The sequence below is a fragment of the Dreissena polymorpha genome, chromosome 2, assembly GCF_020536995.1.
Source record: "Dreissena polymorpha isolate Duluth1 chromosome 2, UMN_Dpol_1.0, whole genome shotgun sequence".
NCBI lineage: Eukaryota > Metazoa > Mollusca > Bivalvia > Myida > Dreissenidae > Dreissena > Dreissena polymorpha.
The window spans coordinates 29340450-29362614 of record NC_068356.1 but is presented as its reverse complement, the minus strand read 5'-3'; the positions used below and the strand labels follow the sequence as shown (position 1 = coordinate 29362614).

Sequence of the window (22165 nt, the reverse complement as noted above, 5' to 3'; positions counted from 1 at the left end):
ATGATTGGATATACCTGCCAACGACCTATCAGACATGCATGCTTGCCACCTATTAACTTTTCAATTTTCGGCCGACAATTTGATTAGCAGCACCCAAATGTTTGCTAGATATTCAAGTGGAATAAGCACTGACATCATAACAACTGATTATCATAATGAAATCATAACAACTGTTGACTTTTCAGTGCTTTATCAATTCAAGTTATTCCATCTGGTTGAAATGTATCAATGAGCAAACAATGCCTACTACTTATTACCTAGTATATTGGCATCAAAATGTAAACAAGAAAATTGATACATTACCTAATTTTTGAAACTTATTACTACATTCATATATGCCAATATATAAACATCTATATTTGATCATCTTCATGTCCTTTTTGCACACAATCATGATAATAATGTTTGAACAGTTAACAGTTAAGAATAATCCTTAACAAATACATTTAGATTTTTGAAAGAAATTATAATAAACAGTTGAAGTGTGTATCATTTCTTAAATGACATACTGCGTAGAGCATGACCAATTAAATGTTGACTGTAAATGTGACAGGCTTGGACGAAACTGTGGTCCCAGTTTTGAACAGGGCCTTGTGAAGGGTCCCCACATCCACAATCTTGGAGGGATCCTTAGTTACAGGTGCCTTCTTGTTGAATCTGCAACATATACAAGGAATTCTGCTACTGTATTGTGCAAATTCTCACAGCGAAAAAACGTTGTGATGTTTTGTGCTCTGTGCATGTTTTCTTTTACAGACAAATCAAACCTACTTCCTTAATAGATCTGAAAGGTAATAAAGTTATTTTGATGTATATTGGTAGATAATGCCATACAGCATATCGTAAATCTTGAATGAAACAACTTCAAACATTTACTGCCTTGTAGTTTAAGTAATATTTAAATGTTTATTGCAAAGATCACAACCAAATTAGTTCTTTTGCTGTTTAATTGTTATCAGTTTACAACAGTATTTCAGTCACATGCAGCACACCCTTTTCCCGGGCTAGCTGTTCTAGCACTTCTACATGAACACAGATATGCCAGTAACTGACAAATGCCCGAATACAAGAATGGCAAAACAAAGGATTTGAATCCCCACAAAAGTAATGTTGTCAGGCAGTGGATGGAAGCCCTTATCTTAAGACTTTTAGTCCAGTACTCTACCAACTGAGCTAGCCTGCCCCGTTACCAATTAGTCAATAGCCACGCGTTTAAACTGGCATTTATAGAAAATTGTTTAAGCCTACAACTTTTTAATTAAAAACACTAACATGTATCAAGTTATAAATTGAGCCTAGCTCTGGGAATACTGAGCTTAAGGCATTTGCGTACAGTGTCTTTCCTTATCAGCCAGTGTAGTCTGCACAGGCTAATCAAGGATGACACTGTCAATCTACTCTGGATTTTGGCTAAGAAGAGACTTCCTTCAAACTAAAAATTTCATAACAGTGGAAAGTGTCATCCCTGATTAGCCTGTGCAGACTTCACAGCTTAATCTGGGACAATACTTAACGCAAAGGAATTAAGCCCTGTTTTTTTTAGATCGAGGCTCAATCAGATGTAATACATACATTAGTGGTTTTCCTTCTGCACCTTTGGCAGTGGTCAAGGGCTTCTCTGCCACTTCTTTGACCCTTGCAGATACTGGGGTCATATTCTTCACAATCATGGGCAGACCTGTAACAGGGACATAGGTGACTACTCGAGATAGTTGAGAAACATGCATATGCATGCAGTGCATATGCAATTACATTATCACAGTGAACTCTATAGGAGATCTTCGATTTTCTATTAGAAAGATATTGTTCAACAGTGTAAAAATTAACAATCTTATACCCTAGCACTTTCGACTAATGTTATCTTCAGGTGTGTGTACATATGTGATTTAAAGATTCATCAGTGCAAATGCACATTTGCACTATTATCCTGTTAAAACCTGCAGCCACAGAAATAAAAGTTCCGCTAATTTAAACTATCTGCTATGGACTGGTGCCAGGGATGTTTTTTGAATAGATATGATTGTAAACAAGTGGGCCTGAAAGTCGCTCACCTAAGATAACAAGATATTATTGGGACAAAATAAAATCTTCTGACCAAGTTTCATTAAGATCGGAAAATAAAAGTGGCCTCTAGAGTGTTAACAAGGTTTTACTATCGCCATATAAGGAAAAATGTCCCGCCCTTGGAAGCCATGTTTTTCAACAAACCGGCATCATTTTTGAACTCGTCCATGATATTATTCGGATGAATCTTCTGACTAAGTTTCATGAAGATCAGACAGTAAATGTGGCCTCTAGAGTGTTAACAAGATTTAACTATAGCCATATAAGGAAAAATGTCCCTCCCCTTGGAAGCCATGTTTTTCAAGCAAACATAATTATTTTCGAACTCATCCAAAATATCATTGAGACCAATCTTCTGACCAAATTTGATGAAGATTGGACAATAAATGTGGCCTCTAGAGTGTTAACAAGGTTTTACTAAAGCCATATATAGCCATATATAGAAAAATCCCCCCCCCCCCCCTGGTGGCCATGTTTTTAAAGCAACCAAAACCATTTACGAACTCGTCCAAGATATCATTGAGACCAATCTTCTGACCAAGTTTCATGATGATCGGAAAAAAAATGTGACCTCTAGAGTGTTAACAAGGTTTTACTATAGCCATTTAGGAAAAATGCCCCGCCCCCGTGGTAGCCATGTTTTTCAACCAACCGGCATCATTTTTGAACTCGTCCAAGATATTATTGGGATGAATCTTCTGTCCGAGCTTCATGAAGATCAGACTATAAATGTGGCCTCTAGAGTGTTAACAAGATTTTACTATAGCCATATAAGAAAAAATGCCCGGCCCCTTGGCAGCAATGTTTTTCAAGCAAAGGTTACCATTTTCAAACTCATCCAAGATATCTTCTGACCAAGTTTTATGAAGATCGGAAAATAAATGTGGCCTCTAAAGTGTTAACAAGGTTTTACTATAGCCATATAAGGAACAAGAATATCAGTGAAACTGATGGATGCTCCCAGATGATGCGCTTTGTCAATCTATGTGTTGATAACCACCTAAAAAAAAAATCTATTATTAGCCTCGGTGACCTTTACCTTGACCCCAGTGACCTCAAAAGTGTGACGGAAAAAAATATTATTAGCCTCGATGACCTTGACCCCAGTGACCTATATGAAAGAGATCGTTAAAGGTGCTATGAGAAACTGTAACAAAAGTATGACAGAAAATCTATTATTAGCCTTGGTGACCTTTACCTTGACCCCAGTGACCTCAAACCTCATCAAAAGGTAAAGGTCCATGCAAGGTACGTACATGCCAAATATGAAAGAGATCGGTAAAGTATTGAAGGTGCTATGAGAAACTGTTACAAAAGTGTGATGGAAAATATATTTATAGCCTCGGTGACCTTGAGCTCACTGACCTCAAACCTCATCAATAAGTAGTTATCCATGCAAGGTACCTACATGGCAAATATGAAAGAGATTGGTAAAGTTGAAGGCCCTATAAGAAACTGTAAGAAAAGCGTGACGGAAAATCTATTATTAGCCTCTGTGACCTTGAGCCCAGTGACCTCAAACCTCATCAAAAGGTAGAGGTCCATGCAAGGTACCTAGGCTACATGCCAAATATGAAAAAGATCAGTAAAGTATTGAAGGTGCTATGAGAAACTGTAACAAAAGTGTGACGGAAAAAAATATTATTAGCCTCGATGACCTTGACCCCAGTGACCTCAAACCTCATCAAAAGGTAAAGGTTCATGCAAGGAACGTTCATGCCAAATAAGAAAGAGATAGGTAAAGTATTGAAGGTGCTATGAGAAACTGTAACAAAAGTGTGGCGGAAAAATCTACTAGCCTTGGTGACCTTGACCCCAGTGACCTCAAACCTCATCAAAAGGTAGAGGTCCATGCAAGGTACATACATGCCAAATATGAATAAGATTGGTAAAGTAAGGTGCTATGAGAAACTGTAACAAAAGTGTGACAGAAAAATCTAATATTAGCCTCGGTAACCTTGACCCCAGTGACCTCAAACCTCATCAAAAGGTAGATGTCCATTCAAGGTACCTACATGCCAAATATGAAAGAGATTGGTAAAGTATTGAAGGCGCTATGAGGAACGCTAACAAAATTGTGACGGAAGTCAGGACAAACTGGCAACTATATGCTCCGCCGAAATTTTATTTCGGGGAGCATAAAAATGCCCCGCCCCCTGGTGGCCATTTGTTCAACCAACCGGCATCATTTACGAACTCGTCCAAGCTATTATTGGGTTGAATCTTCTGACCAAGTTTCATAAAGATCAGACAATAAATGTGGCCTGTAGAGTGTTAACAAGATTTTACTATAGCCATATAAGGAAAAATGCCAGCCCCTTGGCAGCCATGTTTTTCAAGCAAACGTAACCATTTTCAAACTCATCCAAGATATCATTGAGACCAATCTTTTGAATAAATTTAATGAAGATTGGACAATAAATGTGACCTCTAGAGACAACAAGGCAAATGTTGACGTCGCACAACGCACGACGTTTTGCTCAGGTGAGCTAAAAATGCTGTTCAATTTTTGTCATAAGTCTTGTTATATGTGTCATTTTATTTGTATTTATTATAACCGTATCCTAAAATGGTGCGTTATAGCCTAGCGCCGGTGATGCTCATAACATAAATATAATAATACAATAGTAACATTTGCAATGAACTTTGTGCATTCAGTCTTGTTTCATATTTATGTGTCGTTTTTGTGTCTATTTACATTGATTCAAACTGTGAGTTCTTGTATCCTCATAGGATTGAGTGTTTTTGAATTTAGAATAGAGGCAACTAGAGCTTTGTCACAGACGTGACGAATACCCCAACATGCCACATTGACACATAATATTTTGCATGTCGTCTTCACAATAAACAGCGGACACCATGCTCAATTTTTAAAACACACTAAGTGACCCCTTGACCTAGTTTTTGACCCAGAAAGGCCCATGTTCTAACTTGGTCTTAAGATCATCTCCATAAAACTTCTGACCAAGTTTGGTGAAGATCAGATGTAAACTACTTGAATTAGAGAGCGGACACCATGCTAAATGTTAAAAAACGCACTAAGTGACCCTATGACCTAGTTTTAGGCCCGGAATGGCCCATGTTCAAACTTGTCCTAGAGATCATTTAGATAAAACTTGTGACCAAGTTTGGTTAGGATTGGATGAAAACTACTTGAATTAGAGAGCGGACAACATGGTGAGGTTTAAAACGCACTAAGATACCCCGTGACCTAGTTTTTGACCCGGCATGACCCATATTCAAACTTGACCTAGACATCATCTAGATACAACTTCTGACCAAGTTTGGTGAAGATTGGATGAAAACTACTTGAATTAGAGAGCGGACAACATTGTGATGTTTAAAACGCACTAAGTGTCCCTGTGACCTAGTTTTTGACCCAGCATGGCCCATGTTCGAACTTGACCTACACATCATCTAGTTACAACTTCTGACCAAGTGTGGTGAAGATCGGATTTAAACTACTTGAAATAGAGAGCGGACACCATGCTCAATGTGTAAATCTTACTAAGTGACCCTGTGACCTAGTTTTTGATCTGGCATGGCCCATGTTCAAACTTGGCCTTCAGATCATCTAGATAAAACTTCTGACGAAGTTTGGTGAAGATCAGATGAAAACTACTTGAACAAGAGCACCGCCTTGCGGGTGCAGACCGCTCATCTATTTTCTTTTTAAAGGTGAAGGGACTCTCATGTTCAATCACAAAGGAGGGAGGGGTGGAGTGAAGAGGGGTGTATTCTTGGGTGCGATGGTTGGACGGTATTTCAAACATAAAATAATAAAAATAAGTATTTGTGTTTTTTTACCGTTTCAAAAAATGGGGAGGTGGGGTTGGGGGGGGGGGGGGTATAGTATAGTGTGAGGGTGTGGTGGTCATTTGTGAGATGATCTTAAAAAAAATAAAAATAGGGGGGGGGAGTATTCTTGGGTGCGATGGTTGGACGGTTTTTCAAACATAAAATAATAAAAATAAATATTTGTGTTTTTTAACCGTTTCAAAATAATAAAAAAATTGGGGGTGGGGGTTGGGGGGGGGGGGGGGGGGCTATAGTATAGTGTGAGGGGTGTGGTGGTCATTTGTGAGATGATCTTAAAAAAAAAATTAGGGGGGGGGGGGGTTCGGGGGGGGGGGGGGTATAGTATAGTGTGAGGGGAGGGTGTGGTGGTCATTTGTGAGATGATCTTAAAAAAAACAAGACGCGTTTGTGAAACACAATGTCCCCCTATATGACGTTTGACTTTGAAGGATGACCTTAACCTTGTGAAGGGTGACCTTGACCTTTCACCACTCAAAATGTGCAGCTCCATGAGATACACATGCATGCCAAATATCAAGTTGCTATATTCAATATTGCAAAAGTATTCATAAAATAAGCGATTTGGGCCAAATATATTTGACCTCTGACCTTGAAGGATGACCTTGACCTTTCACCACTCAAAATGTGCAGCTCCATGAGATGCACATGCATGCCAAATATCAAGTTGCTATCTTCAAGATTGCAAAAGTATTTATAAAATAAGCGATTTGGGCCACATATATTTGACCTCTGACCTTGAAGGATGACCTTGACCTTTCACCACTCAAAATGTGCAGCTCCATGAGATACACATGCATGCCAAATATCAAGTTGCTATCTTCAATATTGCAAAAGTATTCATAAAATGAGCGATTTTGGCCATATATATTTGACCTCTGACCTTGAAGGATGACCTTGACCTTTCACCACTGAAAATGTGCAGCTTCATGAGATACACATGCATGCCAAATATGAAGTTGCTATCTTCAATATAGCAAAAGTTATTGCAAAATGTTAAAGTTGGCGCAAACAGACAGACCAACAGAAAGACCAACAGACAGGGCAAAAACAATATAACAATATGTCCCCCACTACTATAGACATAAAAAAAAAAAAAAAAATAGGGGGGTGGGATTCAGGGGGGGGGGGGGGGGGGGTATAGATAGTGTGAGGGTGTGGTGGTCATTTGTGAGATGATCTAAAAAAAAAAAAATTCGGGGGGGGGGGGGGGGAGAGGGGGGGAGTTGGGGGATATTCTTGGGTGCGATGGTTGGACGGTATTTCAAACATAAAAGATTAAAAATAAATCTTTGTGTTTTCTAACCGTTTCAAAAAAAAAAAATTGGGGGGGGGGGTGGGGTGGGGGGGGGTATAGTATAGTGTAAGGGTGTGGTGGTCATTTGTGAGATTTAAAAAAAAAAAAAATTAGGGGGGGGGGGCATTAGGGGGGGGGGGGGATTCGGGAGGGGGGAGGGGGGAGGACACAGGGGATGGTTTGGGTGGAGTCTATTGTGGTATGTCAGGTAAGAGTAGTTTTGTCAAAGTATCAATCAAATCTAATCATAAATAAAGAAGTTATGGCATTTTTAGCAAAATTTAATAATTTGACCTTGAGAGTCAAGGTCATTCAAAGGTCAAGGTAAAATTCAACTTGCCAGGTACAGTAACCTCATGATAGCATGAAAGTATTTGAAGTCTGAAAGCAATCGAAACACAAAATTTAACCATATATTCAAAGTTACTAAGTCAAAAAAGGGCCATAATTCCGTAAAAATGACAACCAGAGTTATGTAACTTGTCCTTTTACTGTACCCTTATGATAGTTTGCGAGTGTTCCAAGTATGAAAGCAATATCTATGATAGTTTAGGGGTAAAGTGGACCAAAACACAAAACTTTTCAATTTTCTAAGTATAAAGGGCCCATAATTCCGTCCAAATGCCAGTCAGAGTTACATAACTTTGCCTGCACAGTCCCCTTATGATAGTTAATAAGTGTTGCAAGTATGAAAGCAATAGCTTTGATACTGTAGGAATAAAGTGGACCTAAACACAAAACTTAACCAAATTTTCAATTTTCTAAGTATAAAAAGGGCACATAATTGTGTCAAAATGCCAGTCAGAGTTACATTACTTTGCCTGCACAGTCCCCTTATGATAGTTAGTAAGTGTTGCAAGTATGAAAGCAATAGCTTTGATACTTAAGGAATAAAATGGACCTAAACACAAAACTTAACCAAAATTTTCAATTTTCTAAGTATAAAAAGGGCACATAATTCTGTCAAAATGCACGCCAGATTTATCTAACTTGGTCTGCCCAGTCCCCTCATGATAGTTAGTAAGTGTACCAAGTTTGAATGCAATAGCATTGATACTTTCTGAGAAAAGTGGACCTTAACGCAAAACTTAACCTGAATTTTAAAAACGCACAAAGTGACCCCGTGACCTAGTTTTTGACCCTGCAAGGCCCATGTTCGAACTTGGCCTTAAGATCATCTAGATACAACTTCTGACCAAGTTTGGTGAAGATCGGATGAAAACTATTTGAATTAGAGAGCGGACAACATGCTGAATGTTTAAAACGCACTAAGTAACCCGGTGACCTAGTTTTTGACCTGGCAAGGCCCATGTTCGAACTTGGCCTAGACATCATGTAGATACAACTACTGACCAAGTTTGGTAAAGATTGGATGAAAACTACTTGAATTAGAGAGCGGACAACATGCTGAATGTTTAAATGCATTAAGTGACCCCATGACCTAGTTTTTGACCCGGCAAGGCCCATGTTCGAACTTGGCCTAGACATCATGTAGATACAACTTCTGACCGAGTTTGGTGAAGATCGGATGAAAACTACTTGAATTAGAGAGCGGACACTTAATACGGACCGACAGACAGACAAGTTCACTCCTATATACCCCCTAAACTTCGTGTGTGAGGGTATAAATATGTTTCCATGTGTCTTGACTTCCTTTGCACTGAAATTAAAGCACATTTAAAGGAACACAGAATGTTTACAACACGATGTGATTGTTTCAGTGCCACATTAATCAAGGACAGACAGGATACAATGTGAATGCATTATTATACATGTCTTTCAATCTTATTTAGTTTCACAATTGCAACTACCAGTAGACAGACAACTAAAACTTTCACTATCATGCCGGAAATATCATCTCCTTACCCCGTCCCAATGTCATAGGCTCAGCTGGCATTGACAATTCAGCTTTAACAACTGGGGTTTCCATTAAAGTAAGCTTCATATCGATATATAGAGAATAACAGGTTACTGTCCCATTGTTTTGTAATATATCAAGCAAGGCTAAGAATAATATAACGACGAGGCTTGCCTTATATGCAGTTAACATTCATGGCATGACTTACAATCCAGTTCTCGTTCATGGTATGTCTTATAATCCAGTTCACGTTCATGGTTTGTCTTACCATCTAGTTCTCGTTCATGGTATGACTGACAATCCAGTTCTCGTTCATGGTAGGTCTTACAATCCAGTTCACGTTCATTGTATGACTTACCATCAAGTCCTGTTCATGGTATGTCAAACCATCCATTTCTCATTCATGCTACGTCAAACCATCCAGTTCTTGTTCATGCTATGACTTACCGTCCAGTTCTAGTTATGGTATGACTAACCTTCCAGTTCTTGTGCATGGTGTTACTGACCATCAAGCCTAGCTCATGCTATGACTTACCATCTATTTCACGTTTCATGGTATGACTTACCATCCAGTTCACGTTCATGGTATGTCTGTGTGGCCTGAATGGCGTCCTCTTTCTTCACGTACACAACCTCGGCCTGGCCCTTCTTCACCAGCTTTACACTCTTCACGCCTCCTACAGCTCCAAACAGTTCCTATAGGAATAGGTAACAGTTCTCACATAAATGAGCAACAATATGTGGGACAACACAATAAGTAATGTGACTGTAGATGGCCATTAGTTGTCAGATAAGCGAAGTTGACGCGGTCATCATGGGGTGCTAGTACCAAGATTATCTAAAGAAAATGATAAGCCTTCTAAATGGTAAATAAAGTATGCTGAGAAAGGAAAATAAAAGCAAACACAAAATAAACAAGCGACAACCCCAATTCCACGGACTTCAATGAATGGAAATATAATTGATATATGTGCTGCACTATGGGAAAAAACAATTTGATCCATGTGCATAGTGTTGTTCCTCATTAGCCTGTGCAAAATATACAGGCTAATCTGGACTGACCTTTTATTCACATGCAAGAAGCCTGTTTGTCCTGATACTTCATGAAATTTATTCAGGAAAAAATTGCAAGTCCAAGTTATGGGTGAGTGTCCACACATGCATGAAGTTTTAGTTAAAGTAGTAACAAAGATAACCACAGCATTTTGCTAAAACAGGTGATTTATACATATGGAATTATTTGATGAATGGTCAAGCTAAAATGCAATTAGTAATATTAATAGTAATGTGAAAACAAATGCACAAATATGATACCCTTCACTTACAATGATGTCATCCTGTGTTACTGTGACTGCCAGGTTAGTTATGGAGATTCTGAAGCCTTGTATTGGACTGATTACATTCTCCTCCTCCTGTGTGTGCAATAAGAGGTCAGTCCAAAAACAAAACACGGAAACCTTGTGATATAGGTGACAGAAAAAAAGATAACTTATTATACGAGTTTTGTTTTTGGACAACTTAATGCATGTGCAAAAAGTGTTGTCCCGGATTAACCTGTGCAATCTGTAAATGTTAATCAAGAACAACACTTTTCGTCTAAACTGGGTTTTTGCTTATCAGACTTTCTTTAAATGAAATACACCATTAAAGCCTGATTGCACAGGCAACTGTGGGACGACACTTTATGCATATGCATTACCCAGTTTTCCCGGAGCAAGGTTCATATAATAAGAAAACTGTACTACAGAATGTCTACTTTCATGCTCATTGTCAGACTGCGGTAAAAGATTCATAACCATTGAATTGGACCAATACAAGGTAAAATAGAATCTGTATTAATGAGTACACTGTTTACTAGATCCTGTCAAAATAAATAAGTCATAGGAGTTCCAAACATTAAAGCAAGATAATCATTTTGTATACTGTATTAAAAGCATGGCATTTTCATCAGCCATCAAATTCAAGCACTTTTCATTTACATGTATCTCTGTCTGTACAGCCTTGAAAATGTCTAAACACAAAGTAAACTTATGTTCTGGAATATGATTTAAGTAATAGTATAAGGTCACAAGACAGCATCAGTCAATCAAGCAACTCTTGTTTACATCAAAGAATAATACAACTGTTTAATACATGTTCTTTAATATATTTTTGTTCTTTTAAATAGCATAATAGTGATTCTAAAGGGAATGAATCCAACCATTTAATTGCTATGTTTACATGCTTTATATCAAACGATAAATGGGTTGACCCCACAAAACTGAAAAAGGATGATTTAAGACTTACTTCCTCAATGCTCTTTTCCCGAGCTGATTTGGACAGTAACACTCCTGGAGCAGCAATTTTAGTGAACTTCCCTTTCTTAGCCGCGTCTGCAGAAGAAGGCTCAATGATGGGAACATAATTAGTATTGGAAGACCGTAGGGCACCTTGCCCGCTTATAACTGGAATGACTTCACCCTGCGACTTTCGCTTCAGCGTTGAGCTTTGAATAGTTGGTCGAATTGCAGGTGGTGGTGGTGGTGGATTATTGACAATTGTCTTAACACTAAAATTGTCTCTAGCCATAGAATACTGGGCTTCATCAAGACTTTGTTCTTCAGACTGGTACTGAATTTCCTGTTTGAAAGGGGGCTGATAATAGACAGGCTGTGACTGCTGGACATACCCATACTCTGGCTGGGCTGGGGCAGCATACGGGGCATGGCCAGGGGGCGGGGCATAGTGGGGCTGAACAGGGTACACTGGGGCAACAGCTGGGGGCTGGTAGTGGTCATTGTGCACCTGGATTTTAGGTATTACTGGGCTCTGGTGTGGAACATGAACCTGAAACGAACAAGCAAACAATTAAACCCATCATCATGATGTATTAAGGTCTTCAGAATAAAATTTGTGATAAAAGTGTTATTTAATAAACAAAATCATATGCATATCATATTGTATATCCTTATATTCACAATTCCGGTCAAATATGCTTCATGAATCTATCAATTATCATGCACATAAATCTATAATTCTGTCAACTCTCACACAATTACCTGATAGCCAGGTCCGGATTGTTCTTGTGGAGGATATGGCAGACTGTGAGAGCTAGCAGGGATGTGTGTGTGTGAGTACGGCTGCGGGGGTGGGTGGGCTGGGGACTGGGGATAGAAGTTCTGCTGTGGGGGTGGAGCAGACATGTGACTGACAGGGGCCGGGTAATGAGCAGGCGGAGCATACGGAGGATAAGGAGGATTATAAGTGGACTGGGGAGGGAGATATGTTGAGGGCTGGCCATGGAGGACAGGTACTGAGGCTTGTGGGTTGGAAACGGTCCTAGTGATGTTAGCGATGTTATGTATGTCAGGGACAGAGCCTGCGGGAGGTCCCAGCCTGTGTGTGACAGCTGCCTGTCGCCTCACTCCTGTCACATCCTCATAGCCTGGTGGCATGACTTTGGTCAACTGTCAGAAAAAATACACAATACTGATATTGAAATCTAGTTGCTATTTAGTTTTCTCATATGAATGATAAGGCAGAATTAAGACTATTGCCAAGCAATATATGTCCCCTACCGGCTCCACCATTGTCAGAAATATATTTTTATTTTTATTACCAGAATTTTGTTTGTAGGAAGAAAATGAAATGAAATGCATAATGTCCTTATTGCCATCTATCCATTTTTCAAGTTTCATGAAAAAATATTTAGAACTTTTAAAGTTATCGCAGGATACAGAAAAGTGTGACAGACTCACAGACTGACAGACACACAGAGCACAAACCATAAGATCCCTCCAGTGAAACCGGTAGGGGACAATAACATGCAAAAGGCTTTTTAAGAAAAGATGAACATATGACTTTATAGAAATGAGCAGGGTTCCAAATGATAATAAAATATGTACATTTTGTATCTACTACAGAGCCAAAGTCACACCACCTTAGCCACTACACACATGCATGCTGTTAGCAGAAATAGTGATATAACACAACTGTGCATGTACAAGCCAGCTTTAATGACCTTTACTCAAAGATCTCCGTGTTACATTACATTCTGCGTTAGGATGCAGTTGAATAAATATTTACATCTCAACTTTTATGCATGCATTTGGTATTGAAAATAGTATAATTTTACATTCAAGTAATTTGTGTAACTTTTTTTTAGCTTAAAACAGGAGAAAGTTATAAAAAGAAACGTAAAACTTTGCTTGTTCTTGTCACATCAGATTTGGTAATACCACATAACAATTTTGAAAGCCCTGCCCTGCAACTATGAATGTTCGTAATCTCAAACTTTGTCTCATCTCAAACCATAGTGACAAAGACCAACTGAACAGTGACATTTCTTGGTACAGATAAGGATCTGTATTTATTGGTTGAGAATTTAAAATTAAGATTGAGAGTGAGTTTAAGGATGTTTCAAGAAATGGTCCCAGATCAGTAAAAAAAATCAGCAAAAAATTGACAAAAACCGTCTGAATGCATGTGCATAACTTGTCACCACTAGCTTATCAGGGACAACATTTTTTGCTTTCATAGATTTTTTTGTCAAGGAAGCCATAGCTGGAAACGAGAAGTGTTGTCCCTGATAAGCTTGTGAGGACTGCACAAGAATTAAACCCAGTTTACAACAGCCACCTGAAAAACTTTGCAAAACCAAAATTTTGTAAACTTGAGTATCTTTTTCATTTAATATATATTTATATTTTAGATGAAGTTGGCAATGAAATTATTCTTTGTCATCATTTATTGATGGTATTTATAAAATATCTAAACAAAAAAAAACAACCTTTGACAAATCAATCATTTGAGTTATAAATAATCAAAATATTAAATATGTACAGTAACTGTGAAAAGAACTTCAATTCTTGGTAAGGAAATATATAATATGAGATTTATAATTATATAAATTACTTCCCTTGAAAATAATTGTCTAACAAATCTCTATTTTTAGTAGCAAATAATTAAAAGCCACTACCGTGACTGTAGATTCACCACTCAAAATGTGCAGCTCCATGAGATACACATGCATGCCAAATATATTATGTGGCTATGTTCAATATTGAATAATTATCTCCCTTTACAGCTTATTACTTCCCTTAAATGTGTATTATTTACCTTGACCTTTTACCACAATGTGTTTGTCAGAAACACAATGCCGCCTACTGTGCCGCTTTGATTCATTTAACAACAAGGGACAAAATTGTCACAAAACCAGGTTTTCATTGTGAAAAAAAAATCTGATAAAGGGAGAAAACTCAAACTGAACTTTTGAAATGACCAAAAAAAATTAACCCCCTTTGTAAGTTTTTTTTTTTTTTTAAATCTATTTTTAGTCGTGGCGACCTTGACATTGGAGATATTGACGTGATTCTTTCGTGGGACACACCGTCCCATGATGGTGAACAAATGTGCCAAATGATTTTAAAATCTCACAATGAATGACATCAGGCTTTTTCCGCTCCATTTTGGGAATATGCCACACTGGAATTTTGGGAATTTCACGTCGTGAAAACCCCCATTTTGGGAAAAAAAATATTCGCAAAATTGGCTCATTTGGGAAAAATTATCGCATGTAAATAGTGTTTCTTATATTTCAAAGAAGCTGTTAACTGGTAAATAACGACTATTTTGATAACTTATTATTATAATTTTACAAAGTATTATGAACATGTGAGATTAGTGCAGGTTTTTTAATCTGAATTTGTGGAAAAGGCCTGGCCTTTTTTGAGGTGAAAAAAATCGTGCGAAGCGTCGGATTTTGAGGAAAATGAGGAAAGTCGTAAATAATCATTAACATATTTTTCAGTTTTTAAAACAAATTCAAGGCAACAGATAATTTAATTATGCAACACTTTCTATTTTCTAAACCGGATCAGGTTAAGTTATATATTTTAAGGTTAAAAAAAAAAAAAAAAAAAAAAAATTTGGGAATTTTTTTTTCAATTGGGAAAAAAAACACCAGATTTGCATTGGGAATGGGGCCGAATTTCGGACCCGTGGCATAGGGCGGAAAAAGCCTGGACATAGTTATGGCCAGGACAAGCTCATTTATGGCCATTTTTGACCTTTGAACTCAAAGTGTGACCTTGACCTTGGAGATATCGACGTAATTATTTCGCGCGACACACCGTCCAATGATGGTGAACAAATGTGCCAAATGATTTTAAAATCTGACGATGAACGACATAGTTATGGCTCGGACAAGCTCATTTATGGCCATTTTTGACCTTTGAACTCAAAGTGTGACCTTGACCTTGGAGATATCGACGTAATTATTTCGCGCGACACACCGTCCAATGATGGTGAACAAATGTGCCAAATGATTTTAAAATCTGACAATGAATGACATAGTTATGGCCCGGACAAGCTTATTCCGCCAGCCCGCCAGCCAGCCCGCCAGCCAGCCAGCCAGCCAGCCCGCCCGCATTCGCCAATCTAATAACCAGTTTTTTCCTTCGGAAAACCTGGTTAAAAATATATACGTGGGCAGGTCAGATAACTATGTCCATTTAAAGCTGATTACTTCCCTTGACTTTGCTTTTTTGACCCTAGACCTTGAAGGATGATGTTAACCTTGAAATTTTACCACTCAAAATGTGCAGCTCCATGAGATACACATGCATGCCAAATATCAAGTTGCTATCTTCAATATTTAAAAAGTTATTGCCAATGTTAAGGTTTTAGCACGACGCCTACGGCGGACGGCAGGCGGCGGACGACGAGCTGGCTATGACAATTGCTCGGGTTTTCTCCAAAACAGCCGAGCTAAAAATCAAATTGGAAAACTAAAAATCCCATGAAAATGCTTAAAGCCCATGGAAAGACCAACTTTTCTTATAAATTTTGTATTGACTAAAAACAGCAATTTTTCTGCAAAATTTGAAAAATCAACAATTATTAATAAATTAATAAAAATTAAGCCTTTTATTGCATACTTTACCTCAAATAGGTAAAAAGAGGGTACTTAATTTTGCCAAATTTGGTTTTATATTTTTATTCTGGTGGCCACTTTACCCAGATCAGTTTAAATAGGACTTACTGTTTTGGTTATCTTAAGCTGACCTTGAGGCCCAGGGTTCACCTGCACACTGCCTGCTGCAGCATTAGACACCTGCAAGAACAAAATGACATGTAATTGTAAGGAATACTTTTTACGGAAAACTTTTTATTTATAACTACTTAAATTTGCAGAATGGCTGAATTGTTTAATTGCGTGCCAAAAATTCAGTCTCTGATCTAAAACAAGAGTGCCAAACTGTCACAAGATACGCCCGTTCGAAGGTTTTTGACACCATGCTCAATGCTTGAAATGCACTAAGTGACCTCGAGACCTAGTTATGGACCCGGCATATTTGAACTTGACCTGGATATCATTTAGATGTAATCTCTGACTTAATTTGGTGAAGATCAGATGAAAACTACTTCAATTAGAGAGCGGACACCATGCTAAGTGCTTGAAATGCACTATGTGACCTCGTTTTTGACCCGGCATGACCCATATTCAAACTTGACCTACATATCATCTAGACACAACTTCTGACCAAATTGGGTGAAGATCAGATGAAAACTACTTCAATCAGAGAGCGGACACCATGCCAAATGCTTGAAATGCACTGAGTAACCTCGTGACCTAGTTTTTGACTCGGCATGACCAATATTTCAACTTGACCTACATATCATCTAGACACAACTTCTGACCAAATTTGGTGAAGATCGGTGAAAACTTCTTCAATTAGAGAGCGGACACCATGCTTAATCCTTGAAAAGCACTAAGTGACTCCGTGACCTAGTTTTTGACCCGGCATGACCCATATTCAAACTTGACCTAAATGTTGTCTAATCACAACTTCTGACCAAGTTTGGTGAAGATCGGATGAAAACTATTTGAATTAGAGAGCGGACACTGCTGTGGACGCTGCCCGCCCACCGCCCGCCAAGGGTGAAACTATATTACGTCCCGTTTTTAAAAACGTGTGTATAAAAAAATAAATGTCTGTAAAAAAATACTTATTTCATCCTGTTTAAACTTTAAACACCTTTACTGCATCTGTACACACCAACTGCATGCCCATATTTGGAAATCTGGATGAATTATGGAACTTTCATATACCCTAGGGGTGCAAAATAAACTGGACAAAAGCCAAGCGTGGGGGTGGTTTTGAAAAAATCAGTATTTTTTTTAAAGCATGGAAAGCCTACCTAAAAATGTGCATGCAGTTCCGTGAAATGATGCTGATTAAGAAAATAATACATTACATTATATTTGGAAAGGTGCCCATAACGGGTGCGCTTCCTTAAGCAAGATTTTATAGTGAACCTATATTTCAGAGTATTTCTTTTTATTTTAACATATTTTCACAGAAAGCATTGTGTTCACAACTGTGTGTGCATTTTAGAATGTATTCATTATACTGTTTCATCACAACTGCATCTATGTCCATAATAGCCCCTGTGACCTTTTAGGAGTCAATGTTCACATTGAGCCAAATGTATCCCCAGCTGCTAGGGTAATAGCAAAACATATAATTGGGCTGTGCTCAGTGAAAAAGGGGTTTTATACATGTGCGTAAAGTGTCATTCCAGATTAGCCTGTGCACTCCCCACAGGCTAATCAAGGATGACACTTTCCGTCTAAACTTGATTTTTGCTAAGAAGAGACCTTTTTGAAACGAAAAATATCATTAAAGCAAAACTAGAGCTTTGTCACTGAATGTGACTTATACCCCCATACCACTTTGACGCAGGATAAAAAGTTGTTTAAAAGTTTCGGATGAATACAATTTGAATTAGAGTCCGGACAAAGTGGCGCCGTTGAAAATGCACTAATTGACCCTATGACCTAGTTCTTGACCCGACATGACCCATATTCGAACTTGACCTAGATATCAACTAGATGCAACTACTGACCAAGTTTGGTAAAGATCGGATGAATACAATTTGAATAAGAGTCCGGACAAAGTGGCGCTGTTGAAAATGGACTAATTGACCCTATGACCTAGTTTTTTACCTGGCATGACCCATATTCGAACTTGGCCTAGATATCAACTAGATGCAACTACTGACCAAGTTTGGTGAAGATAAGATTTATACAATTTGAATTAGAGTCCGGACAAAGTAAAATGCACTAATTGACCCTTTGACCTAGTTTTTGACCCAGCATGACCCATATTCGGACTTGACCTAGATATCAACTAGATGCAACTACTGACCAAGTTTGGTGAAGATCGGATGAATACAATTTGAATTAGAGTCCGGACAAAGTGGCGCCGTTGAAAATGCACTAATTGACCCTATGACCTAGTTTTTGACCCGGCATGACCCATATTCGAACTTGGCCTATATATCAACTAGATGCAACTGCTGACCAAGTTTGGTGAAGATCGGATGAATACAATTTGAAATAGAGTCCGGACAAAGTGGCCCCTTTGAAAATGCACTTATTGACCCTATGACCTAGTTTTTGACCCGGCATGACCCATATTCGAACTTGGCCTAGATATCAACTAGATGCAACTGCTGACCAAGTTTGGTGAAGATCGGATGAATACAATTTGAATTAGAGTCCGGACAAAGTGATGCCTTCCGCCCGCCCGCCGCCCGCCCGCCCGCCAAGGGGTTTCACATAATACGTCCCGTATTTTATACGGGCGTATAAAAATGAACATTATGACACTGGTTACCCAGAGCTCATACTGGCTCTGAATATTCATGAGCAAAATTTTTGTCAACTCTTGATGTTTTTATAAAAAATGTTGTCATGCGTTTCATTGCAAAAAGTTTTCTATTAACAGCTATAGTGTGAGCCCTTATATCAATCTTTTCTTTCCTAAAGTTAATTCAAAATGGCTTTATGTGTATACAAGCATCCATACTGTTCTCGTGAGAGAGAAGTTTGCAGCCTGGGGCTGTGGGCCTGTCACCAGCTGCTTCTTGCCCAATATTTTTGCACGGGCATCTACTGGTACTGGGTCTTTCTGAGCACGAATGTTCATCAGCTTCTGTCTAGCATCTGTTCCCTGGGCCTTTTGATTAAGTCGGTCCCTTGCATCTTGTGGCTTCGTCTTCACCACCAGTTTCTCTCGAGCATCCCTCATCTGGTTAGTGCTGTTTGTGTTATTGGCTGTCTTTTTCACAGCTGGCACAGTGACATGAACATCAGTCACTGTGTTGCCTTGGAAAACAGGTCCTAGTCTCTTCTTTGTCTGTAAGCCTGGTCCCTTGAAGGAGGGGTTGCTAAAAAAGCAATTTGAGAAAACATAAGCTTAGCAAAAAACCACTCTTAATAATATAAACTTCAGAATCATCTATTACATTTACATACAAGCCTCCATTTTTTCTTGTTTACACCTACAGTTAAAAGCATGAACCAATCGGGTGAATAAATAGCCCAATTCTTTCAAATCTGACCGATTTAATCAAAACAGAACATCTCAATACACTCAATGTCATATAGTTTTACAATGAAGGTTTAAATTGAGAACCTATAAAGATTCGACTAAAACTGCATGTATGTGTAGGTTAAAGATGCTAATGCATCTCAAATAAAGTGTGATCATAATGTTAAAATATTCATAGAAAATTAAATATTGGGCTTACATTGCAATCCATTAAATTTGCCACTTGTAACAAATGAGCAAATTTGGCTTTACAAAACAGTTATCAACTACTACTTTTCACTTGTAAAATCCAATTGCATAGAAAACATGAGACAAATTTCTATGCCTGGAAGTGCTAAAATCTTCAGCACTGGAATATGTCATGTGTAATGAAGCCACCATTGATGGGATTTTCAGCCCAGCGCTCCAGGTAGGATTTGAAAAAGGCAGGGGGCCGGCTACTTTGTCAAAAAGGCCCTTTAAACGCGCAGTATTTTGAATGCTTCCTGTTGCATGTTAACTTTTATGTTATTAATAATTGTTTGAATATATTATTGCCATTATTATTTAACTATGCAAATAAAATGTCTGCAATGAGATAAAAGAAACCGTCGGAGACGGGTGATGCTCCCCAAAGGTTGTTTTTTTGTCACAATATTGCACTATATGTTCAGATATAAGTAAACGTCTTGAGGGCACAGTGTGAGGGGGACAAGAATTTTTTTATAGAAAATTTCAAAGGGCCATAACTCTGTGAAAAATTATCCAACCAGAACCCGCTATGCACATCTCCTCTTGGTAGTGAAGCTTCCCATAAAGTTTAATTGAATTCCGGTCATTAGTTGCTGAGAAATAGCCCGGATAAAAATTGTGCATGGACGGACAGACAGACACACACACACACACAGACGAAGCAGCGACTATATGCTCCCCCAAAAATAAATTTTGGGGGAGCATAATAAATTAATTATTTATATAATGTAATAAGAGATTAATATATTATCATATGTTAAAAACAAGAGCACCTCCTTGCGGGTGCAGACCGCTCATCTATTTTTAATTTAAAAGGTGAAGGGAACTATCTCAATTTCAATCACAAAGGAGGGAGGGGTGGAGTGGAGAGGGGTGTATAGTGTGGGGTAGTGGTCATTTATTACATTATCTTAAAAAAATGCAACAAAAATGCAAAAAAAAGTATTATTTTTAAGGGGGGGGGGGATTCTTGGGTAGGATGGTAGGACGGTATTTAAAAAATAAAATAATAAAAATAAATATTTGTATTTTTTAACCATGTTTGAAAAAAACAAGAGATGTGTTTGTCAGAAACACAATGCCCCCTATTGCACCGCTTTGAAATGTTTTATTTTTTTATTTTTCTTTCCTTTTACCTTGAAGGATGACCTTGAACTTCAACCACTAAAAATGTGCAGCTTTATGAGAACGCCCCTTTGAAATATTTTTTTTTTGACCTTGAAGGATGACCTTGACCTTGAAGGATGACCTTGACCTTGAACTTCCACCACTCAAAATGTGCAGCTTCATGGTAACGCCACTTTGAAATTATTATTTTTTGACCTTTGACCTTGAAGGATGACCTTGACCTTGAAAAATGACCTTTACTTTGAACTTCCACCACTCAAAATGTGTAGCTTCATGACAACGCCGCTTTGATGATTTTTCTTGACCTTTGACCTTGAAGGATGACCTTGAACTTGAAGAATGACCTTGACCTTCCACCACTCAAAATCTGCAGCTTTATGAGAACACCGCTTTGAAATTTAAACAAGAGGGCTTGAAAGGCCCAATGTCGCTCACCTGAGATAACAAGATATTATTGGGACTAATCTTCTGACCAAGTTTCACGAAGATCAGAAAATAAATGTGGCCGCTATAGTGTTAACAAGGTTTTACTATAGCCATATAAGGAAAAATGCCCCGCCCCCTGGCAGCCATGTTTTTCAACCAACCGGCATCGTTTTTGAACTCTTCCAAGATAATATCGGGATGAATCTTCTGACCAAGTTTCATGAAGATCGGACAGTAAATGTGGCCTCTAGAGTGTTAACAAGATTTTACTATAGCCATATAAGGAAAAATGCCCGCCCCTTGGAAGCCATTTTTTTCAAGCAAACATAATTATTTTCAAACTCATCCAAGATATCATTGAGACCAATCTTTTGACCAAATGTCATGAAGATTGGAAATAAATGTGGCCTCTAGAGTGTTAAAAAGGTTTTATTACAGCCATATATAACCATATAAGGAAAAATGCCCCGCCCCTGGTGGCCATGTTTTTAAAGCAACCAAAACCATTTTCGAACTCATACAAGATATCATTGGGACAAATCTTCTGACCAAGTTTCATGATGATCGGTAAATAAATGTGAAGGTTTAAGTACCGGGTATAGTCATATAAGGAAAATAGCCTTACCCAGTGGTGGCCATGTTTTTCAACCAACAGGCATCATTTTTGAACTTGTCAAAGATATTACTGGGATGAATCTTCTGACCGAGTTTCATAAAGATCGGATTATAAATGTGGCCTCTACAGTGTTAACAAGGTTTTACTATAGCTATATAGCCATATAAGGAAAAATGCCCCACCCCTTGGTGGCCATATTTTTCAAGCAAATGTAACCATTTTCGAACTCATCCAAGATATCATTAAGGCGAATAATCTGACCATAATTCATCAAGATTGGACAATACACAGTGGCCTCTAGAGTGTTAACAATGTTTTACTAAAGCCAAATAAGGAAAAATGCCCCGCCC

At 38.3% G+C, this 22165-nt stretch overlaps 1 protein-coding gene across 3 annotated transcripts in view; it reads right to left on the bottom strand.

Annotated features, from left to right (window-relative positions):
• Positions 1 to 173: 173 nt before the first annotated feature.
• LOC127866400 (polymerase delta-interacting protein 3-like) overlaps positions 174 to 22165 on the bottom strand; it is a 30527-nt gene continuing 8535 nt past the window's right edge. For 2 of the 3 annotated variants that reach the window (XM_052406897.1, XM_052406898.1), the window contains exons 2-9: positions 18890 to 19250; positions 16057 to 16128; positions 12074 to 12481; positions 11322 to 11861; positions 10361 to 10447; positions 9602 to 9731; positions 1573 to 1678; positions 174 to 657 (exon numbers count right to left, since the gene is read on the bottom strand). In XM_052406897.1, the coding sequence (XP_052262857.1) occupies positions 528 to 657; positions 1573 to 1678; positions 9602 to 9731; positions 10361 to 10447; positions 11322 to 11861; positions 12074 to 12481; positions 16057 to 16128; positions 18890 to 19250 (1834 nt within the window). In that variant the 3' untranslated portion in view covers positions 174 to 527. The remainder of the gene's footprint in view (positions 658 to 1572; positions 1679 to 9601; positions 9732 to 10360; positions 10448 to 11321; positions 11862 to 12073; positions 12482 to 16056; positions 16129 to 18889; positions 19251 to 22165) is intronic. The other variant, XM_052406899.1, reaches the window with a different exon arrangement.